Consider the following 20,056-nt stretch of genomic DNA (forward strand, 5'->3'; position numbering starts at 1 on the left):
CTCTATGAAACCCTATAAAAGCTTATGGCTATGGATGTCTCAAAGCAAAGCACAAAACCCACACTTGGGACAACATTCTTGACCTATAAAAAAATAGTCTTCCAAACATTCTTACCAATTGTGAAAACACAACCGCATATGGTTCACAAGTGAAGCATCACTTAATGCCAGTAATTTTTTTTTATCTATTTATAAGTGAGATGTTTTTTGTTTAATTTTCGTCGACTATCTCATTCTGTTGTTTAGCCCAAATCTTCCACTTTTAGTGTAAATATACTTCGTTAAATTAAAAAAATTCACAAGTCAAACAGAGAAGTGAAAAAAAAACTTACTACCGGAATATAAAATCGGACAGTGTCACTGGTAATTTAGGAGTGATTCAAACCAATCAGAGTTGTGTCATGAGTTGTAACAAACTCCCAAATGCATTATGCTCTTTTATTTATTTATTTTGTTGGGTTCTTTAACTGCCAGGGTTTAGATCAAACCTAACTTAGAGAGAGAAAGGGAAGAATTTAGAGAGAGAAAGCTTGGCAGTGGGCAGTGTAGGGAATTTGGGTGTGAGTGGGTGACCAAATATAATCCAAAGTCACAGTCCAGATAAATTTTTAATTGTTACTGGAATACGGGTAGTACATTATGTATTTTTATATAAGCGGTGGAAAATTTTATTTTTTAAGTTATTAACTTTTTAACACACATATCTCACCATTTATATAGTGAAACGTAATGTACCATTTCGTGTGACGGTCACGTTAAAAAATATCTCTACTGAGCGCCCCTCCCCAAGTCCCCAAGCAAAGGGCTGAGTCGGCCTTGGATTTTGGGGTAAAAAGTCTCTCGACACACAGAGCCAACCTCTCTCTCTAACTCTTATACCACTCCACTTTATTCTCTCTTCAAAATTCGATACTTTGTTTGCTCTGTGTACCCATAACGAGGTTTTTCTCAGACAACTCCCACATTCTCACTCTCTCACTCTCTCTCTCTCTTTCTCTCTCTCTCTCTCTAGGAATCCTGCATTGTCTTGATTTATCCTTAGAAGGGCTGTGTCCTTCTCTGTTTCTTCCGCTTTGAGTTTCCTCTGTTTTCTCTCCTTCCAAACGCAGAAGTGTGGGAGTGCAGGAGAAAAGTACCCAGTGGGGTATTTTGGATTTTAACTTTCTGTTTGGAAGCTGGGAAAATAAAATGCCCACTCGGGTTCCCTTCATTGCTTGAGGAAACAGGGGATTTTCCCACTACCCATTTTTGTTCTCTTCTTCTTCTAAGCAAATCAGTGAGCTTTTCCCATTGTTTCCCTGAAAAAACCAGAGCTTTTGAGCCATTTTTCTTCCTGGGTTTTAATTTTGTTGGTATTCTTCTTCTTTCTCCATCCGCATTCATTGCTGCAAGTACAGATATCCATTTATGAAGCAGTGAAACAATGACAGATGAGAATTGCAAGAAAAGCAAGGTTTGATAAATTGCCATCACTTTTCCAATTTTTTTTCTGCATTTTTGTTCTGAGATTGCTGACTTTTTTTGTGCTATTTTCTGAAGCTTTCATGGCCCAAGACACTGGTTAAAAAATGGTTCAACATCAAGAGCAAAGCCGAGGACTTCGATGCAGACGACGCCGTTTATGGAGGTCATTGTCACATACATGCATTGATTTGGACTCTATAAAAAATTTGGACTTTCTGATTTGGGAATCCTGGATTTTAATCAGGATACAAAAAATGGGATTTCTCTGCATTTTTAGATTCTTCTATGCTCGAACACTCTTGCATTCAAAAATTGGGATTTCTCTGCATTTTTAGATTCTTCTATGCTCGAACACTCTTGCATTGCTCTAATCTGCATCACTGCAATTTTGGGTACAAAAAATTTCAGATATTAATGGACTCTGCAGCTTCAAGATCTGCCATTTGTTTTCTTCCTCTTTTTCTGAAACAATTTCTTTTAACTATTATTAATATTAATATTTTCTTCATTTATTTTGTAACTTGAAAATTGTTCTTATTGTTTTGTTTTTGTTTTCTTGTGGTGATTTTTGAATCATCTGAATGTATCAACAGTGGAAAAAGCTCAGCTTTAACAACTTTATGGGGCTATCTTTTTCAGGTGGTGATGGAGAGTGGAGGAGCAACTATTCAGAGAGGGAGGCATGCACAACCAAGAAAAGTAAAACAGGTTCAGTTTTTGCTTTGGACCACAAAATTCTTAACATAAGAAAACAATCATATTTTTTGTTTAGAATCTCCTAATTTTATGGCCAGTTCTCTAATTTTTTACTAATCCCCTCTTAAACCCCAATTAAATCCACAGAAAGGTTGAGCAAGAGGCATTCGGATATAATCCGGCGGGGTAAGATTGATATGGAAGCATCACAAGTTACTGATGTACATAATTATAGGTATGAAATGCAACTAGAATTGTCATGTAATTAAGCACTTCTTCTTTGTGGATGAATAGATAATCCGAAATTTTCGGGCTACGTTTTCTCCGTTTGTAATATGTATTGGTGTTGAATGTGGGCACAGGATCTTTGTAGCTACATGGAATGTGGCTGGAAAATCTCCTCCGAGTTGCTTGAATCTCGAAGATTGGCTTCATACATCTCTTCCTGCTGATATTTATGTTCTTGGGTATGTTCTTGCATACATAGATATGTTCTCTCTAATCTGTGCAAAGTTTTTGTGTGGTAATATAATCCTCATCAATCCTTTTGGTTTCCAGGTTTCAAGAAATAGTTCCTTTGAATGCTGGCAATGTTTTAGGCACTGAAGACATCGGGCCAGCTAAAAAGTGGCTAGCTCTTATAAGGAAGACTCTAAATAATCTTCCTGGAACAAGCGGTGCTTGCCATACACCTTCACCAGTTTCTGATCCGATCGTAGAATTAGACGCGGACTTTGAGGGATCAACTAGGCAGAAGGCTTCCTCTTTCTTTCACCGCAGGTCCTTCCAATCCTTGAGCCGCAGCATGAGAATGGACAATGACATGTCAATGCCACAACCCAGACATGATAGGCGATTCAGCGTTTGTGATCAGGTTATGTTTGGACACAGACCAAGTGATTATGATCCCAATTACAGATGGGGTTCCTCTGATGATGAGAATGTACCTGGTGATTCACCTGTTGTGACACATTATTCACCAATGTCCAACAGTGGGTCTTTCTCAATGGAGGATAGAGATAGACAGCTAGGCCACTCGAGATACTGCTTAGTTGCCAGCAAACAAATGGTTGGTATATTTTTGACAGTGTGGGTAAAAAGTGATCTGCGAGATGATGTTCGCAATTTGAAAGTGTCTTGTGTTGGAAGAGGATTAATGGGCTATCTCGGAAATAAGGTACAATAGTTTCCTATGGTATATATGTTGAATTTCTAGTAGACGCAGCAATTTCATTCTCTTGAATTTTCCAGGGTTCAATTTCCATTAGCATGTCTTTGCATCAAACAAGCTTTTGCTTCATCTGTACTCACCTGACCTCGGGGCAGAAGGAAGGAGATGAACTTCGTAGGAATTCCGATGTCATGGAGATCCTTAGAAAGACAAGGTTTCCTTGGGTTCATGGCATGGGAGATGAAAACTCTCCTCAGACTATACTAGAGCATGAGTAAGTCCCCCTTTTGTCGAACTTCTTTATGCATTAAGTCTTGCTGTTCTTTCTCTTTGAAGTTGATAATTTTTAAGAAACTAGCCTTAGAGTGATTAAGTTCAAATATTACTTTCCATGTGCAGTCGAATTATTTGGCTTGGGGATTTGAATTATCGCATTGCCCTTTCTTACCGCTCTGCTAAAGCTCTTGTTGAGATGCGCAACTGGAGGGCATTGTTAGAGAATGACCAGGTATGCTACCTATTCCACTACAAGCATTGTGCTTTTCTTTCAAATGTGTTAGTCTTGTGTACCCCCATGGGGCCAAAAAGAAAAGGAAAGAAAAAAAAGAGTTGTGGTCTTTTTTGACTTGCTTTCGAATGGCTTGTATCTGAAATTTTGATGGTTTATACTCTCAGCTACGAATAGAGCAAAGAAGAGGACGCGTCTTTGAGGGTTGGAATGAAGGGAGGATATATTTCCCTCCAACTTACAAGTATTTAAATAATTCAGATCGGTATGCAGGTGATGACAGGCACACCAAGGAGAAGCGAAGAACTCCAGCATGGTAATAACAAATCTTGTAGAGAAATTCTTTTCAAGAGTAATTAAACATTGAAAAGTTATCAGGCATTTAGTAAAGCATTTCGTTTTTGTACATTTATGAAAATCTAAACCTGCTATCTACATGTGAAGGTGTGATCGTATATTATGGTACGGAAGAGGCCTCCATCAATTATCTTATGTTCGTGGTGAGTCGAGATTCTCAGATCATAGGCCAGTCTACGGCGTATTCCTGGCAGAGGTTGAGTCCATTAACCGTAGCCGAATAAAAAAAAGCATGAGTTGTTCCAGTTCCCGAATCGAGGTAGAGGAGCTGTTGCCACACTCCCATGCATACACCGGCTTTAATTTCTATTGAAGGGTGGCCTTTCCTGTCTGATAATTCACTGTCCACATGCTCAGCTCAGGACAACTGAATCAGAATTTACTGCCACTTTTACATAAGGTAACATTCTATGATCTGGTTTCCTTGCGTCTTTTCACACGTCTCTATATAATCGAATTAATTTTCAACGGTCTGCAAACAGGAATTCCTACAAACACAAAGTGTCATTACCGAAACACAAAATTTTCAGGAGTTTCAACTCTGTTTCACCTCCTCAATCATTCAGGTAACTTTGGCCATCTTCCCTCATTTTAAACAATCCCTCGTCATGATTTCCGATAACACAAGCAAAGGGTTTTCTTTACCACTCAAAAAAATGTTGTTGTCGTGAAAAAGATCGAATCTTTATGCCAAGAACCCTTCCTTTAGTCCTCAGTTGCCTTCCAGTCATGCATTGATGAAAAGATCGAACATGTACTGCGCATATACTTTCGTAAGCATGGGCATAAAACCCGTCTTCTTTCCCGGTTAAAGTTGTATTGCTGAGAAGATATCTGTCTTGTTCTGGTTTCTTATCAGTTGAAAATTTTTTGGTCCCCCAAATTGCAAGTGGGCACAATCCAGAAGACACTGTTTTGCCCACAATCCAAAAGAAGGTTGGCCTCTCACTTTCTTTCCTTTTTCACATTTTTTGGCTGCCATTTCATACATTCTTCTTTGTCTAATTCTCCTCATACTTTTCCTCATCACACACACACACGGAGAGCAGGCAGGTACAAATTTAGGGTGATTTTGTTGACACCTACTAAGTAACCCCACACGTTTGCAGGTTTCAGTTCTTTTCATCCCCAAATTTCTCAATTGGCAAGTTTGGAAGTTTCTGGATTTGAGTGATCTTGGTAATCAGGTAAGATTATGGAAATTGAATGTTGGTTTTGACTTTATAAAATTGTTGGTTATTCAGCATGAATGTCACTGAAGCAGTATCTTAAGTTAATCATAGACTTTTTAAGTTAGAAATTAATAAATACGCATGGTAGTGCGTGATTAACGTAAAATATTACTACAGTGACATTTTCGGTACATGTAAGTTTATCTCGTAAAAGAGTTAGAAAACATTCATAAGATAAGAATCTTAACTAACTACTTTGTGATTTTTTTTTTGTAGGAATAGCTGACCAAGTTTCGGAGGCGCCAAGTTAGTTTGACATCAAATTTGTTGACAAATCTTTTTGAATAAAAAAATAAGATAAAATCATGAAGTTATCAGTGGAAAAAAGTAGAGGAGAAAATCATTAGTGTAAAGCTTAATTTTTTAATATATTTTGTTTGTACTGGATAAAGCAAAAAGAAGTGGGAGATGTGATGGATACTCAATACTTGTGAATAAAATGGAAGAAATTGACATCTTCTGTTTGCTTTAAAAAAAAAATTGGTTTTTTTAGTCAAAAATATTTTTGAAATTGTCATAATTTCTTTGATTGAAGATTTATAAAAGTGGTCTTTTAGTTTGTCTATTGTTAATCATTTTGACCCTTTTATGAAAAAATCTCTGTTAAATTGATGATATTTTTGTTCAATCAACCTTTTCACTTGTTTTTCCATGTAACGGAGATTTTCATAGAAAAATCAAAATTATTGATGGTAGATAAATTTCGGGACTACTTGTATTGATTTTTAATATTCATGAGCAAGATGAAGAGTTATGCTAATCTTAAAAACCATTTTGGCTAAAACCCTAAGTTTCTTTTTCTGTTGCTTGCTTCTAATCTAATGTTTTGCCTACACAAATGAACAAATAATTTTAAATTTTTTCTCTTTTTTTTTCACCAATCTTTAGGGTCATATGGTTGCACCAGAATAGGTAAAAACAAATTGATTCGTGAGGGCAACTCGTAACCTACAATATCCTCAAGTCTTCTCCATGCAATCAAGGACAATGTTGCCTCCAAGCTGGAAAGCAACTTAGATGACACAGCTACATTATTTTTGTCGTATTTTGTGTAAATAATATAAAGTTGTATGGACAAATATTTATACATATTCATATCATTGACAAGGAATGTCTTGGTAATGATGTACCTATGTCATGAAATTTTTCTTATCTAGTTGGTAAAAGATGAATGATCTAGTGTCAACTATGTTTATTCGATTAGAATTATAATATTGTTTGACTCGTTAAATATAAGGAGTCGTAGAACTTGATCTTTAAATCACAGCCTCATTGTGAAAAATAACTCATTAAACTCACAAAAAACAAAAAATTCCGATCCATATGTCAAATTGTAATTTGAAAAAAAAAAACCAAGAAGTAAAAATCGAATAAATTAATAGGACATGAAAACCCCCCACAACTTGAAGTGCCAATACAAAGAAAAGTAGGAAGTAATTGTACTTATGGTAGAGTCTGGTAGATCAGAATTCAGACTTGTGTGTGCAGAGTTGGTGCAATTTATTGACCAACAACAACCCATTTTTGTACATACACGTTTTTATAATACAAATTAAATTTCCGGAAGTATAGAAATTAAATTCCAACAAATCAAAACAAAAACAACCAAATCTCATTCAACATCATGTGAGCTAAACTCACCCTGTCAATTTATTTTGAGTCGAAAATGATTTTATTTTTATTTTTTATGATGCGCTTCATGCTTCATGAATTTTTTTGTAAAACGTAAATATTCTCTTTAATTGTCGATATATCATCTATAGATTTAACCTAAACGACTACATTGGTATTTTTTGTTGTATGTGTATGGACTATGGAGGAATATCATGGCATGGGAATAGGATGATTAACACTCACTTTTTTCCGTTAATATGAGATTAGAAGGTGGCTTTATCATATCAGTCGACTACTTCGAGGGCTAAAAAAACTCAATGGTCATTTTAGCCTTCTCCTGAGCATTATCGTATGATTCATCAGCGCTAGCAATTAAACCTAAGACATGTTATGTGTAATACGAGTTTAGAATTCGTTTTCATAAATATATGAATTCCAAAAAAAAAAAAAAAGAAATAAATTAGTAGGTACTTGTTAATTCCCAAATAAAAGTAAAAATAAAAATTAATTAATTAATTAATACTAGTGACCACTACTACGAGTCCTAGAAGTGCCATTTTCTCACATAAAACTTTGTTACAGTGTTGAAAGTGTGCTCCATTTTTACCGAAAGGTTAAAAAGGTCAAAATTTAACTGAAATCCACGCGCTTGAAAACGGCCTTTGTTCCCAAACACTAAGACCCGTCTCCGTCTCACTGGATGTGTTCCAGGTAAACCTACTTACCTTTCTTCTGTCACTCGCTCAATGTGCACGTGCTGCACACTGTCAATTTGGTTTTAGGCTTGTGTCATTTTCCCATTTTGCCCTCTCGATTTTCAGTTTTTGTTGTTAATCTTCCTTGGTTCTTTAAAAGTGTGCAAAACTTATCTTCAGTTTTCAATTATCATACATTTTGTTAGTTTTCCACCAATAAAAACGAATGGAAATCATCTTTAATTCGACGAAAAATTGGACATATTTGACAATTCAAGATAATTGTAACATTTTAAAAAAGTCAGATGACTTAAAATTGAATTCAAAGTTGTCGATATGAGTTAGATTAGTTAGATAAAAATTGTGTGTGATTATCTGTCACTAAAGTTTACTTATAATATCAACTTATAAAAGATAGAACTAAAAGCTCAAGTGACTATCAAAATACAAACTTAATTAAGTTGCGATAAATACTTATAAACGGTGAAGAAAGTTGAGGTTCCATTATAAAATCAATTAGTAATATAGAAAATAGTTCAACCTCTTATAAACCCTTGCATGGTTTGGTCACTCACTATTGGTACTTTATCCTCATAATCTCACAAACGGCATTTTGATTACGTGGTTGGTCGGGTCATTGTACAAAGGAATGAAATAGTTAAGTATCATTCTACCTACTTATGTAAAACGAGAAATGCTAAGGATACTCTTAAATTGAGATTTTTTATAAATTCTTTGTTACCTCACAGTTTAATATTAATTTTCGTACAAATATTACAAAATATTGTATAAAAAATATAAGATGACAAAAAATCCATACAAAGTTCCACTATTAATAGAGTCACTGTATCACTTCTCATGATGGTCAAGCTACCCCATTATTGGGGAGCTCCATCTCCAAGATGATTACCAAGCACATTTACAGGAAGCTGGAGTGGGGAATGTAAAAGGGAGTTGATCGAGGTGACAAAATTGTGGCCTACAAATTCTGCCATGTGGCAACTGAGAGTCCCACAGGATTTGTCGACTTGGACACATCATTCAAGTCATGGAGATTCCCTGCTTCCTGTTATGATTCTTTTTCACTTTTTTTCTTTTCCTTCTGGCTGCTGTTCTACATCTACTTTTTAAAGTATACAGTAAAAATAATAAGGTAATGAGTTAAAAAATAACAAATATTACATGCACTATTTGTTGGAATATTGTTTTTTTAATAGAAGATGACTTTTTGTTGGAATATTCAATATTGTTTTTTATTATGAAACATGAGTTGGAGAATACAATGTTTCTTTGTTGGGAATGAGTTCAGTAGTTGCGACTTATAGTTTACTATATATAAAAATTTTATTTTGTACATTTGACGAGTTATTTCTGTATATGTTTGCATGCATTGTACTCTTGTACTCGAATTTAAATCTTCTTCAGATTTATGTGTCTGGAATCGATGAACTAAAGAATTCGGACCACTTAATTTAAATTATATCACCTTCATTAGCTCATATCACTGACCAAATTCACACAAAATCAAACCTTTGAACAACCCGAATCTCTTTCACTCTTGAACGGCCCAAATTTTCTAATCCGTTGAAACCGAACACAGAGATTTAGAGAAAATCTGAATTCCTGCCTTGTACCTTAGCGGGAATGAGTCAAGCATTGTTTTTTTTCTCCAAGGAACTATTGGCGCATGTGCATCACTGTAGGCTACTACTCAGTAATTTGTACATCTACAGAGAGTTCATTCATATCAAAAGAAAGAAAAGAAACAGCAGAGTTCAAGTGTTGCACAAATCTCAATGAATGCTTAACTTCCAAGACAAAGTTGAGCATAAGCTGCACGCATCAGCAATGCAGTGCATGGCCAGTGAGGCAAGGAATTTACTTTGATCAACTTTTTAAGTTTGGCTTCCTGGTTCTCAGTTTTGGCCAGGATTTCTGCTTTTGGATTAATGAAGGTGCTTAGAGTTATTTTGGTACTAAGATTGTGATACAAGCGATATTCTACTTTCAAAACTACAAAAAATAAGATTCAAATTTAGTTGTAGTGAAGAACGGCACTATTCTAACTAACTTGAATAAGCTAATGTCTGAATTTTGACACTAAACTTAACCTAATGAGCTTTAGTAGAAGTGATTAATAGTAAAGAGGGGACTGGGGAGGCAGAAAATCCAAGTGGGGTTGAGGGAGTGACACATTTGGTTTCTGTTTTATGAAGCAAACATAATTATATTGCTTTTAAAGGACATAGAGTCGTCTAAGACACCGCCAAACCCTAGACGGGTTTTAAGGAAGACAAAAGAGGAAAAGTGCCCTTCCTACACAACCATACTACGTACGTACATCCTGATCTCTGTCTATGCTTCCTTTTTATCAGTTCTATTTTTTTTTTAAATTTAATTTCCCCTCCCTCCTAAACAATTAATTAACAGGTAGAGTTGATTAAACACTGTTGTTTTGTGTTGGGTTTTGGTATTTTGGGTCCTGTTAATTTCCAAGCGATAGTGACTGGTCGGGCGTTAGGTCACAAAATCTTGCGTTCAGGTCTCAGATCTTGCGCGTCTAAGGGTTACAGAGTCGGAGTAGTGAGATTAATAGTACTATAAGCACTCAGTTGTTACATATTTGCTTCCAATAACTAATTTGCTTCCAGTTACTAATTGTTCTCTAAATTTGTCTTTGTTATTTATATTGCTCTTCAAAATTAGTTGATGACTTTATGGTAATTCACTGCAAAGTACGATGGAGCAAGTGCAAACCCAACAACAACGTCCAGATCTCTTTATACCTGGCGTGACATGGTGGTGCATATGCATGACTTGTCCAAGGAACTGTATCTAATCCTCATTGGTTGCTTTAAACAGACAACTCTCACGTCAGCCTTGGAAGTCACCGGAGCACCGGTACGGATCAGTCTCTCGGGCGTGGATGAGGAGAAATTTTTCATTGTGACGGAAACATGAATGGTACACCATGTGTTTTTGTATAAGTGATGGGAAATTGTATTTTTTAAGTTACTAACTTTTTAGCACACATATTCCACCATTGATATGGTGACACATGGTGTACCATTCCATGTTCCAGTCACAATGAAAAATCTCTCGTGGGTGAGACATATCTGATGTGGCAGTGGCACCTTGGCATGTGATCTGCATAGCATGAAATGGTTGTTTTGGTAGCTATAACTAGACTCCGGTAGTGGTAGATGAAAGCGGGGCCCCAAAATTTGGAGAAAATTTTCAAAGCACCCGATATTGAAGCGATCATTACTCTACATGTCATAAAATAAATAAAGAAACACTAAAAAGTATATCATTTTCATCAATTATATTATAATATATAGAGGATCGCTTGAATGCCCAATACTTCAAAAAATCTCTTTAAAATTCGAGTTCATATAAGGATTTAGGGTTTGGATATTCTATCGGTGCAATATTTTTCTATTAAATATTCTTTCTATTGGATATTATATTGGTCTAGAGCCAGAGGTGGAATATTTTTACGTTTCAGATTTGTCAAAACCATTACCCTATTCAAATTAATTACCATGCTAGAGAATGCTAAGGAGAGTCTCTCAAATGGGACTCTCGATAGACTTTCTACTGCCTCAGAATTGACATTAAACTGTTAGGTGGTAAATAATTCATAAAGAATCTCACTTTGAAGGAGTCTTCTTAACATTTCTGTTACCAGCTACATGATTGCTTGTGTTATATATATACCCCAATATCTTAAAAGCATCATAAGGAGTACTAGTAGTAATCATGATACCCAACTATATATATTTTCTGCATCTGCATGATATGTGTGTGTGTGTGTGTGTGTATCATTGTAATTTCAGTGTTTTGTCACGATCACTATGCCGGCTGCAATGCAACAACAGATTCGATCATTTACTTAGTAGCTCATGCAGCTGCAGCTTGTGGTCCTAGGTAGCTTTCATTCTTCCTTTATACGTACAAATCTAAATGATGACTTTGTATATGTATGTTGCACATGACCAATCAGCACCCTTATCTGAAACCACATTTGTATCACTTTAAACAGTATCAGATTCAAGAGTGGCAAAAAATGCATGCTAGCTAGCTATACTTCTTCCCTTTTGCCTTTCTGAAAGGGTTTCAAAAAAATAAAATAAAATGACAATAGTTCCCTCCTTCTCATAAACGAGGAAAGTCTTCTTTCTCCATTGACGTTGCAACATTTCACTATACAAATGTCATGGTCTAGTTCTCATTCCCCACTACACATTGCAGCATTTCACTATACTAAAAAGTGCATGCTAGCTACATCTTCCTTTTTGCTTTTCTCAAGGGGCTTCAGAAAAATTTAAATAACAATACTCCCCTTCTCATAAATGAGGAAAGTCTTCTTTCTTCATTAACGATGTAACATTTTACTATACAAATGTCATAATCGAGTTCTTATTTCCCACTAATAGGTCTTCAAATAGAATGATTTTCTTTTAAATAATCTTTAGATAATGATAAAGAAAATAAACAATTATAATTTCAACATTGGTACGACATAATGATGTAAAATTAGAGAAAATGAACTTTTCTCCTTACAAGGAGGGGACCTTTTTAAAATGAAAATTAATGAAAATGACTTGAAAACTTTGAGTTTTAACGATAAGAACAAAATAAAGGGTAAAGTGAATAGTACCATGATTGATTTTTTTTAGTATAAAAATGTTGTTTTTTGTTAAAATAAACAGTACCGGAAGTTTTTCGTTAAAGTTCCATTTTTAAAATGAAGCATTTCTAGACGATAGGTTTGTCCAAGAAATTCTGACAATATTTGCCGCACGCTTGAAGTTGAAGATGGCACGAGGGCATGATCTAAGCATGAGTTTTTTTTCTACAAATTCCCACTCAGTCAAAGTTGTGACCTCAAAACCCTACTCATCCCACGCTCATCAAACTATTGGTTTATAATTACAATGTACATTAAAAAAATCCACTTTCCCTACTTTTCGAAAACCTAAAACCCCTAGAAACCCTAAAACCGATGAATATTGTGAACAACTTCAAGAATCAAGACAGCAAAATGCCAAAACACAATGAGAGGATCGATTCAGAATAATAAGGTGTGTGACGCACTAAATCCTAAACCCTAATCTGCATTTGTTCACCCTCTAGATTCGCCCTAGGTCTTGTAGGTAGGTCGGAAATTTAATTGAACATGAAATTGGAGATAGTGAGCGTGTTACTACTAGTTACCGCTAGTAGATGATATTTAAGTGATGGAGATTGTGCTATTTGACTTCTAAACAAAAAATTGTTCCACTGCGTGGGAGTGACTCAACTAAGATTCTTTCTTTGCTTTAAAGTCAAGAATTTTGCTTATGTAGAGAAATAAATCACAATATGGAAATGGTGAATTAAAGTCTTGACACAAAGAGTTCAAGCTATGATTCAAAGAGAAAGAAAAATTGCTTATAGCTTTGTATTAAAATGACAATAATGTGAGAACTTGTATCGAAAGGACAATAGTAAGAGATATCTTGTATCGAAATGACAATTGTTTGTACCATACTTGACCAATTATGAAACTACTGAGCACCGGTCAACGTTATACCGTCAAGGATCCAGAAGAGTTTTCCTCCAACCAGGAGGCCAATCACACGTGTCGACATCAGAAGCCAATCATAGCACGTCACGTGTCAACATCAGAAGTCAATCACAACACGACACGTGTCAATATCAGAACAAAGCTAGAAACTCTCTTCTATAAAAGGAGATCATTCTCCCACAATATTTCCTAATGTCATTTGTACTAAATCATTCACTAGTACTCACTAAAGGAGAGCTTGAACCTATGTACTTGTGTAAACCCTTCACAATTAATGAGAACTCCTCTACTCCGTGTACGTAGCTAATCTGGGTGAACCACGTACATCTTGTGTTTGCTTCCCTGTCTCTATCCATTTACATATTTATCCACACTAGCGACCGGAGCGATCCAGCGAATGTCACAAACTTGACACTTTCTGTTGTACCAAAGTCCTCACTAATTTTGTGCATCAACAACAATAATAGTTTAAAGAGAGAACTTGTATTTGAAATGTTAGTAGCTATTAAAAAAGAGAGATTTAAAGAGGAATACTTGTAAAGACAACAAAACTATGATAAATTGAAAGAGTGATTTGACTTTCATTGAAAGAAATGAAAGAGCTTGCAATATTAAATTAAGCTTTCAAACGAAAATGAGTTCTGAAATTAAAGGTTTCCTACGTTGGTTTTCTAGAGAAATATTTGTTTGATTGTTTTGAGTGTCTCCAACTTCATGCACTGACTTTCTTTATATAGAGATCAAAACCATAGTGGCAAAACAAGGCCACTTGCTGGTTATATAATTAAAACACAAAACAAGGAGTTGGCTGACTTGATCATGAAGCGATAGTCATTGGAGACCAAGCGGTGATTATATAATTAAAACACAAAACAAGGAGTGTTGGCTGACCTAATCATGAAGCGATAGCCATTGGAGACCAAGCGGTGGTTATATAATTAAAACACAAAACAAGGAGTTCGATGACCTGATCATGAAGCGATAGCCATTGGAAACCAAGTGGAGAGGATAGTCATTGGAGACCAAGCAAGGAGGATGATGTTGCGGCATCACCAAGGTTTTCTACAAAACACCTAGCCTAATACAACTACTTTATGGGAAGCATTTGTTGCGTATCTAAGGTTTGCAGGGACTTTAGTATTTATACTAGCTAAGATATTAAGGTTCTGTCCATAAAGAAATCCCAAATTCCATTTTTTTAGCCTATCAGTTAGGTATCATAATCACATGAAATCAAGGATGTTGTCAATCTTACTTGTGTTACAAGACTAATATAAGATTGATATCTTTAGGCGATATCAAATGACAATATCTACATTACATTCCTATTTTATGTTGTAGACCATTTGATTTACGTTGGAATAAATCCAAAATCACCGCCAAAACCATAAAGGAAAAGCAATCCTTTGCCGCCAAACATGTCAACTTGGCGCCCTTCAAAATATCCTGATGCAAGTTTAGCCTAATTTCTTAATAACTCTACACCATAATTTGGCTTTAAACCAAGAAAGTGAAATTTGACAATTTTGAGCACAGACAGCATTTATTTATTCTCTGGAAGTATCGACAGAAAAACTAGGTCTTAAACATGGAAGTGGCAATTTCTCAGGTCCTCAGGAGATAATTTCTGAAAGCTAATAGAATCTAAAGCTAGATATAAATAGGACGATCATATGATCATACAAAGTACAAAACTGCAACGTTTTGAGTGATGTCATGGTTAATTACTTAAAAACTTTTTACTAATTAGGGTTTTGGGAGAAACTTAAAGGCATTGTCCATTGCTTGTTGTACAAGGCATCAGTGCTGCATGCTGCTCAGGACGACTCAGTGATTCAGAGGCGAGTCAGATGCACAGGGCTTGCGATGATCCAACGGTCAACAGTCAACAGAGACAGAAATTAATTACTCGCTGACCACAGATATTTTGTGATTCTGATATAATCGTTAGTGTCACATTTGGAGACTAATTAATTAATTAGTTAATAACTAATTAGCATCTTGTGTGATTCTTGATGAAATCCTACATCTGCTAGAGAAATAAAGAAAGAAGAGTTTCAATATCATAATTTAACTAATACTGAGGTCTTGTGTGATAAAACTCACATCTGACGGATTGTGCAGATGGTAATTAACAAGTTAAGGACAATATCAATAGTGTTGGAAGTGGGATGTTAGCCCGTCTTTCTAATAATTCAACAATTCTATCTCCACGTGCAAAGTTCAAACTCTCTTCAGAAATCTCGAGGCTGTAGCTTCTTCAGTCAGCCATGGCAGACCCTCCTAGTGTTTCCAAATTTTCCTACCTTGTATTTGAAAGATTTTCCTCGTTAATTACCGCTGTCATTGGCTCTAATAATTCTGCAAGTGATTTTGGAATTTTTTTTTTTTTTTAGAAACGATATTATCTATACTAAGGGGTTAGGGAGTAAGTTAAGTCTCATAATGGGCTAGTAATACTATCCTTCATTTTTTCGAGGCTGTAGCAAGTGATCTGGATTTAAGTACGTGTTTGATTATTTTCGTGGCTAAACATTTTGCGATTGAGATTATTCCTTAGGCCATTTGAATCAAGACGTTTAAGTTCAAAATTTTTGACTTAGTTAGATCTAGGAGTCTAACTTGGAGAGTCCTAGTGTAAAACATCCAAGGTTTTTTTTTTTTATAAAAATACAAAGAAATTTATTTATTTATTTTTAATTTTCTAAGTGGTGCATTTTGTCGAACATTAGTATGCTCGTTGTCATTTTCCGAGCCATGATGCACATTGCATTCTGTCTAGATCCATGCCAAGTGATGTCGACTCATCTTGTCGATCATACAATTCGTCAAACACTTAGTGAACACACAAGGTCCCATATCAGCATTCGAATGGTCCCTAAAGAACATGCCTTATGTTTTTTCCAGCCTCTAAGACCCTATGTGGATGCGTCCATGGACTTAGTGGCAACTAGACTTACGTGTAAACTTGAACCTACACATTCGAGTTTAACAGTCGTTTCATGATTATTCATACTTTTCTTTTTCAATCTTGCCCTTCAAAGATTCTCTTGATTAGTGTTACAGAAACACAGATATATTCCTTGTGACAACCAAATTTAATTACATTGAACCTAAACATTCAAGTATACCACTCATTTCCTGGATCATCATACTTTTACTTTGGGTTTCGTCCTTGGGGGAATCTCGTGATGAGTGTTATAGAAACAGTTTCGTAATCCATAATAATTGGGCTCTAGAACTTATTAACTCAAATTGTTCAAACTTCAAATTGGTCTTCAGCCCAATGCATACACTTCATTGGGCCATTAATCTGTACAAAAGATTAAACCTGATGGGAGGATCTTGGGGTATAAGAATATTAGGCAATATGGATCCAGTATCCAACGTAGTAAGTTTAGGAAATTTTCAGATTTGGATTCGGAAGTCCAATGGAGGAAACAGAAATTCCATTCCAGCTTGCATTCCGAAGTCTTACATAAGATGTTTCTTCTGTAAAGCAGCATATGTCATTTCCCAATAAGGGCCTAAGAAAAATAAAGAAGCGTTGTTGGGTCATAGAAACATTTTTTGGTTTCGTGCTTCTTTAAACACTTTTGAATTTCTCCTTTTTAAGACTTCAACATGTTTATAATAAACGCACCTCTAGCAAAAACACTGATGAATGAAAATGTCCTTACAACAGATAAATATAACGTCAAACACATTGAAAACCGGAAGAAACATCGATAACCTGTTTTAGGTTTAAAGTTTCAGATAGCTAAGAAGATTAACAGCTTCAAATCTTTAACTAAAAAGGTAAGGTGAGGCAGGCTATAAGTTAGTAGCATAATATACTCGGTGATCATCTATTTGAGCAAAGCTCCAGTTAAGCTACAGTATGTTTCAGCTCCACGGTAACCACGAAAACAAAGCGTCGAAATATATCCAACGATTCTAAATTGTAATCCTTCGAAATAAAAACCTAGTGCTTTCATCTGTGATGATCCCTAAAAGAAACTAGTAAAGCTTTACACTACCTAAAGAGAAGCAGAATGTGACAGACTAAATGTAAAACCATTGCTAACCGGAAGCTCGTGCCAATCTCAAAAAACATGACTGCCATGCGCCGCCTGGGTAGCGCCTAGCTAGTTTCTTCGGCCATTCACATTGTTTGTCATGCTGTACAGGGTTTTAGTCGATTGAAGACGTGCTTGCTTTGGTTGGTCTTTTACGTTCTCCATGTTGAATTGCTGGTCACGGCATTCGGGTGAGCAGAAGGCACGAAAGGGTCTGCATCACGCCACGGAATTTTCAGAACACATAAAATTTCATTAATTTGCTGCCACAGGCATATAAACAACTCTGCAGTAATGTGAAGTTCACGTATATTGACGGAGAATCGAAGTTATAACTGAGAAGGAAAACAAAGGAATTCAAACAACAGAATGGATAAGAGAAGATGAAGAATCATATTTGCAACTCAAACATTTTTCCTTTCTACTATACTTCTTTGATTTTCTCAGCCGCCAAACAGAAATTACGCAATCACACAGGGAAAACAGTACTAATGATAATGATTCCACAAAGAAAACAGAAGCATAAAAGAAAGTAAAAGAGAAAAGAAAATTTTTGCACAATTAAAATAGAGGAAGAAGAATTATAAATCACAAGTTCACAACTCAAAATTTTCCTTGATTTTCTCAGCAGCCAAACAGAGATCAAATAATTACACTATAAAATTCTTACTACAACGATAATTTCAAAAACAAAAGAAAAATATCACCTGAGTAATGAGTAAAAGAGCAACATGCACAATTAAAACAAAAGAAGAAGAAGCCAAACGGAGATAAAAAATTTACACAATGAAATTCCTCCTATAACGCTAATTTTTTAAAAACAAAAAGAAATTCATACGAAATCAGTGAAGAAACCTTACCCGTACATGAACACGTCCTCGTTGTGAGGTAGCTTCCGGTGACAAAAGAAGCACTGCTCAAGGAACTCGTCAACCTGCGCCGCGCGTCCCATCCGCGCAGTCTCCGGCGATGACATCCTCAAAACCGACGGCGGAGATTTCTCAGCCTCCGGCGACGGCTTCAAAGCCTTCGCGCCATTACCAAAACCCGCACGGACGTGGCGCCGGGGATCGGAGCCCTCGGCCGGCTGCTTCGGCGGCAGGAGGTGGTGGTTGGACACTCCGGCGTCGTCGAAGCTCGACGAGCCGCCACTCCGCGAGCGCTTTGCCGACATTGAGATTGAAGATTGAAGATTGTAGGGATTTGGGAAGATTGAGAAGAGAACTTGGAGGTTTAAGAGTGTACGAACAAATAACTACTGTAGAGAGAGAGAGAGAGAGAAGGAGTCAAATACGTCCAAGTCTGGATACTTGTACACCCTTTCATCCACACGCATCTTTTCTTTTCTCACCGTTTCTTTGCTTCCTCTCCACCGCTTCCTTCCTCTGCAGTCGGCACCGCTTGCGTTTTTGCCCTTCCTCTCCAGCTGTCGGCCATCGCAGCGTCTTCTGGCATCTTCCCGTTCTTTTCCTCTAATTTGACTTCGTTTGGTTTGGGTTCTGTGGTTTTGGTTTCATTTGCTCTCTCTCCCTTCTTCTCTGTTGGTTTCGGTTGCTGTACCAGCTGCACAGGAAATTCGAGAGATCGATGCGGCTGGATTCTATGGCGGACATCCTAAGAATCTAGGTATATATATTTGGTTCTTTTAGAATAAATATTTTCGTATGGTTAATTTGTTTGCTCAGTGTCTATACATAATATATGTATGACATAATTAACGCTCTAAAATCTGTTATATCAATCTTCGTCTTCGGCTTCTAAAAAAGCAGTGGCTGGGACTATATCGTCCGATTCCCGATTGGAGCTGGAGCCGACTTACTATGCTTCCGCGGAGCCGAGGATCGCGCTCCCGCAGCGAGTGAAGAAGAGCCGGAGAGGGCCGGAGCTCGTAGTATCGGGGCGTTACGTTTTATCGAAGGACCGGGAGATGGGAATCCCATATTTGGTTACAGTGATACTGATGTACTATTGCTCTGTTTGGATACTCTGATTGTGTACTGAATTTGAGTCCTTTCGCTGTCTATTTTTTTGTGTAGGGATTGTGGGAAACAAGTGTACTTGGGTAAGAAAAATGAATCAAAATCCACCATTTAATCGTTATTATTATTTTTTTTTTCTGGAGGATTATTTTTAATTTTTGAATATTTTTTTAGGAGGATTTGACACTGCCCATGCTGCTGCTAGGTAAGAACTAAGAAACTCAGAAGTGTTACAGTAAAACTTTCAATGTAAAACTTGGTTTTCAAGTAGTTAATTTTTAGGAAAACTAATTAAAAGGGTTTCAAATGTTTACATTTTAATAAAAAAAAAAAAAAACCATTCACTAACTTTATTTAATGATAAAGATAAAATAATAAAAATAAAAAATAAAAAAAATCCATAAAGAACCCAACCTGCGCTGGGATCTTTATGATTCATATGTTGATCTGTATATTCTACGTCAGTCATGATTCATACTTTGTGGGATTGGTAGGTTTTGCTCCACTCATAAGTTAAGGCTTGAAGTCTCCGTAAGCATTCAAAGTTCGTAATGTAACGAGCTGCGCGCATCCCCCCATATAAATTGATACAACAAATCCTTCATCCAAACATCCTAGAAACAAGAGAGAGAGAGAGAGAGAGAGAGAGAGAGAGAGAGAGAGAGAGAGAGAGAGAGAGAGAATGAATGCATTACTAATACCAGCCGACT

The 20,056-nt window shown here is 36.2% G+C and overlaps 1 protein-coding gene, 1 long non-coding RNA gene and 1 pseudogene across 4 annotated transcripts; 2 read left to right on the top strand and 1 right to left on the bottom strand.

The window, feature by feature from the left end:
• The first annotated feature begins 855 nt into the window (after positions 1–855).
• On the top strand, positions 856–5,881 carry LOC126615968 (type I inositol polyphosphate 5-phosphatase 4-like). 3 transcript variants are annotated; one of them, XM_050283923.1, is made up of 14 exons: positions 857–1,453; positions 1,540–1,627; positions 2,104–2,172; positions 2,308–2,395; positions 2,523–2,627; positions 2,719–3,337; positions 3,412–3,605; positions 3,731–3,839; positions 4,007–4,155; positions 4,284–4,596; positions 4,679–4,762; positions 5,056–5,132; positions 5,306–5,383; positions 5,645–5,881. In XM_050283923.1, exons 1-10 carry the CDS (start codon positions 1,424–1,426, stop codon positions 4,507–4,509), a joined length of 1,677 nt encoding a protein of 558 aa, XP_050139880.1. In that variant the 5' UTR covers positions 857–1,423; the 3' UTR covers positions 4,510–4,596; positions 4,679–4,762; positions 5,056–5,132; positions 5,306–5,383; positions 5,645–5,881. The 3 variants fall into 3 exon arrangements, with proteins under 3 accessions (XP_050139881.1, XP_050139882.1, XP_050139880.1); XM_050283924.1 differs by lacking the exon at positions 4,679–4,762 and having other exon boundaries at positions 856–1,453; XM_050283925.1 differs by lacking the exons at positions 4,679–4,762; positions 5,056–5,132 and having other exon boundaries at positions 856–1,453.
• An 11,086-nt stretch (positions 5,882–16,967) lies between these two features.
• LOC126616469 (FCS-Like Zinc finger 6-like) lies at positions 16,968–19,182 on the bottom strand (annotated as a pseudogene).
• On the top strand, positions 18,885–19,467 carry LOC126616470 (uncharacterized). The gene is made up of 2 exons (XR_007621172.1): positions 18,885–18,993; positions 19,137–19,467. It is a non-coding gene; the product is annotated as an uncharacterized LOC126616470 (long non-coding RNA).
• Positions 19,468–20,056: the final 589 nt, after the last annotated feature.

The sequence above is a fragment of the Malus sylvestris genome, chromosome 3 (assembly GCF_916048215.2).
Source record: "Malus sylvestris chromosome 3, drMalSylv7.2, whole genome shotgun sequence".
Classification (NCBI taxonomy): domain Eukaryota; kingdom Viridiplantae; phylum Streptophyta; class Magnoliopsida; order Rosales; family Rosaceae; genus Malus; species Malus sylvestris.

Coding starts and splice junctions, on each gene's coding strand:
- LOC126615968 (XM_050283924.1), top strand. CDS start 1,424: ATGACAGATGAGAATTGCAAGAAAAGCAAG. Junction 1,454..1,539: donor AGAATTGCAAGAAAAGCAAG/GTTTGATAAATT, acceptor TATTTTCTGAAG/CTTTCATGGCCCAAGACACT. Junction 3,338..3,411: donor TGGGCTATCTCGGAAATAAG/GTACAATAGTTT, acceptor TGAATTTTCCAG/GGTTCAATTTCCATTAGCAT.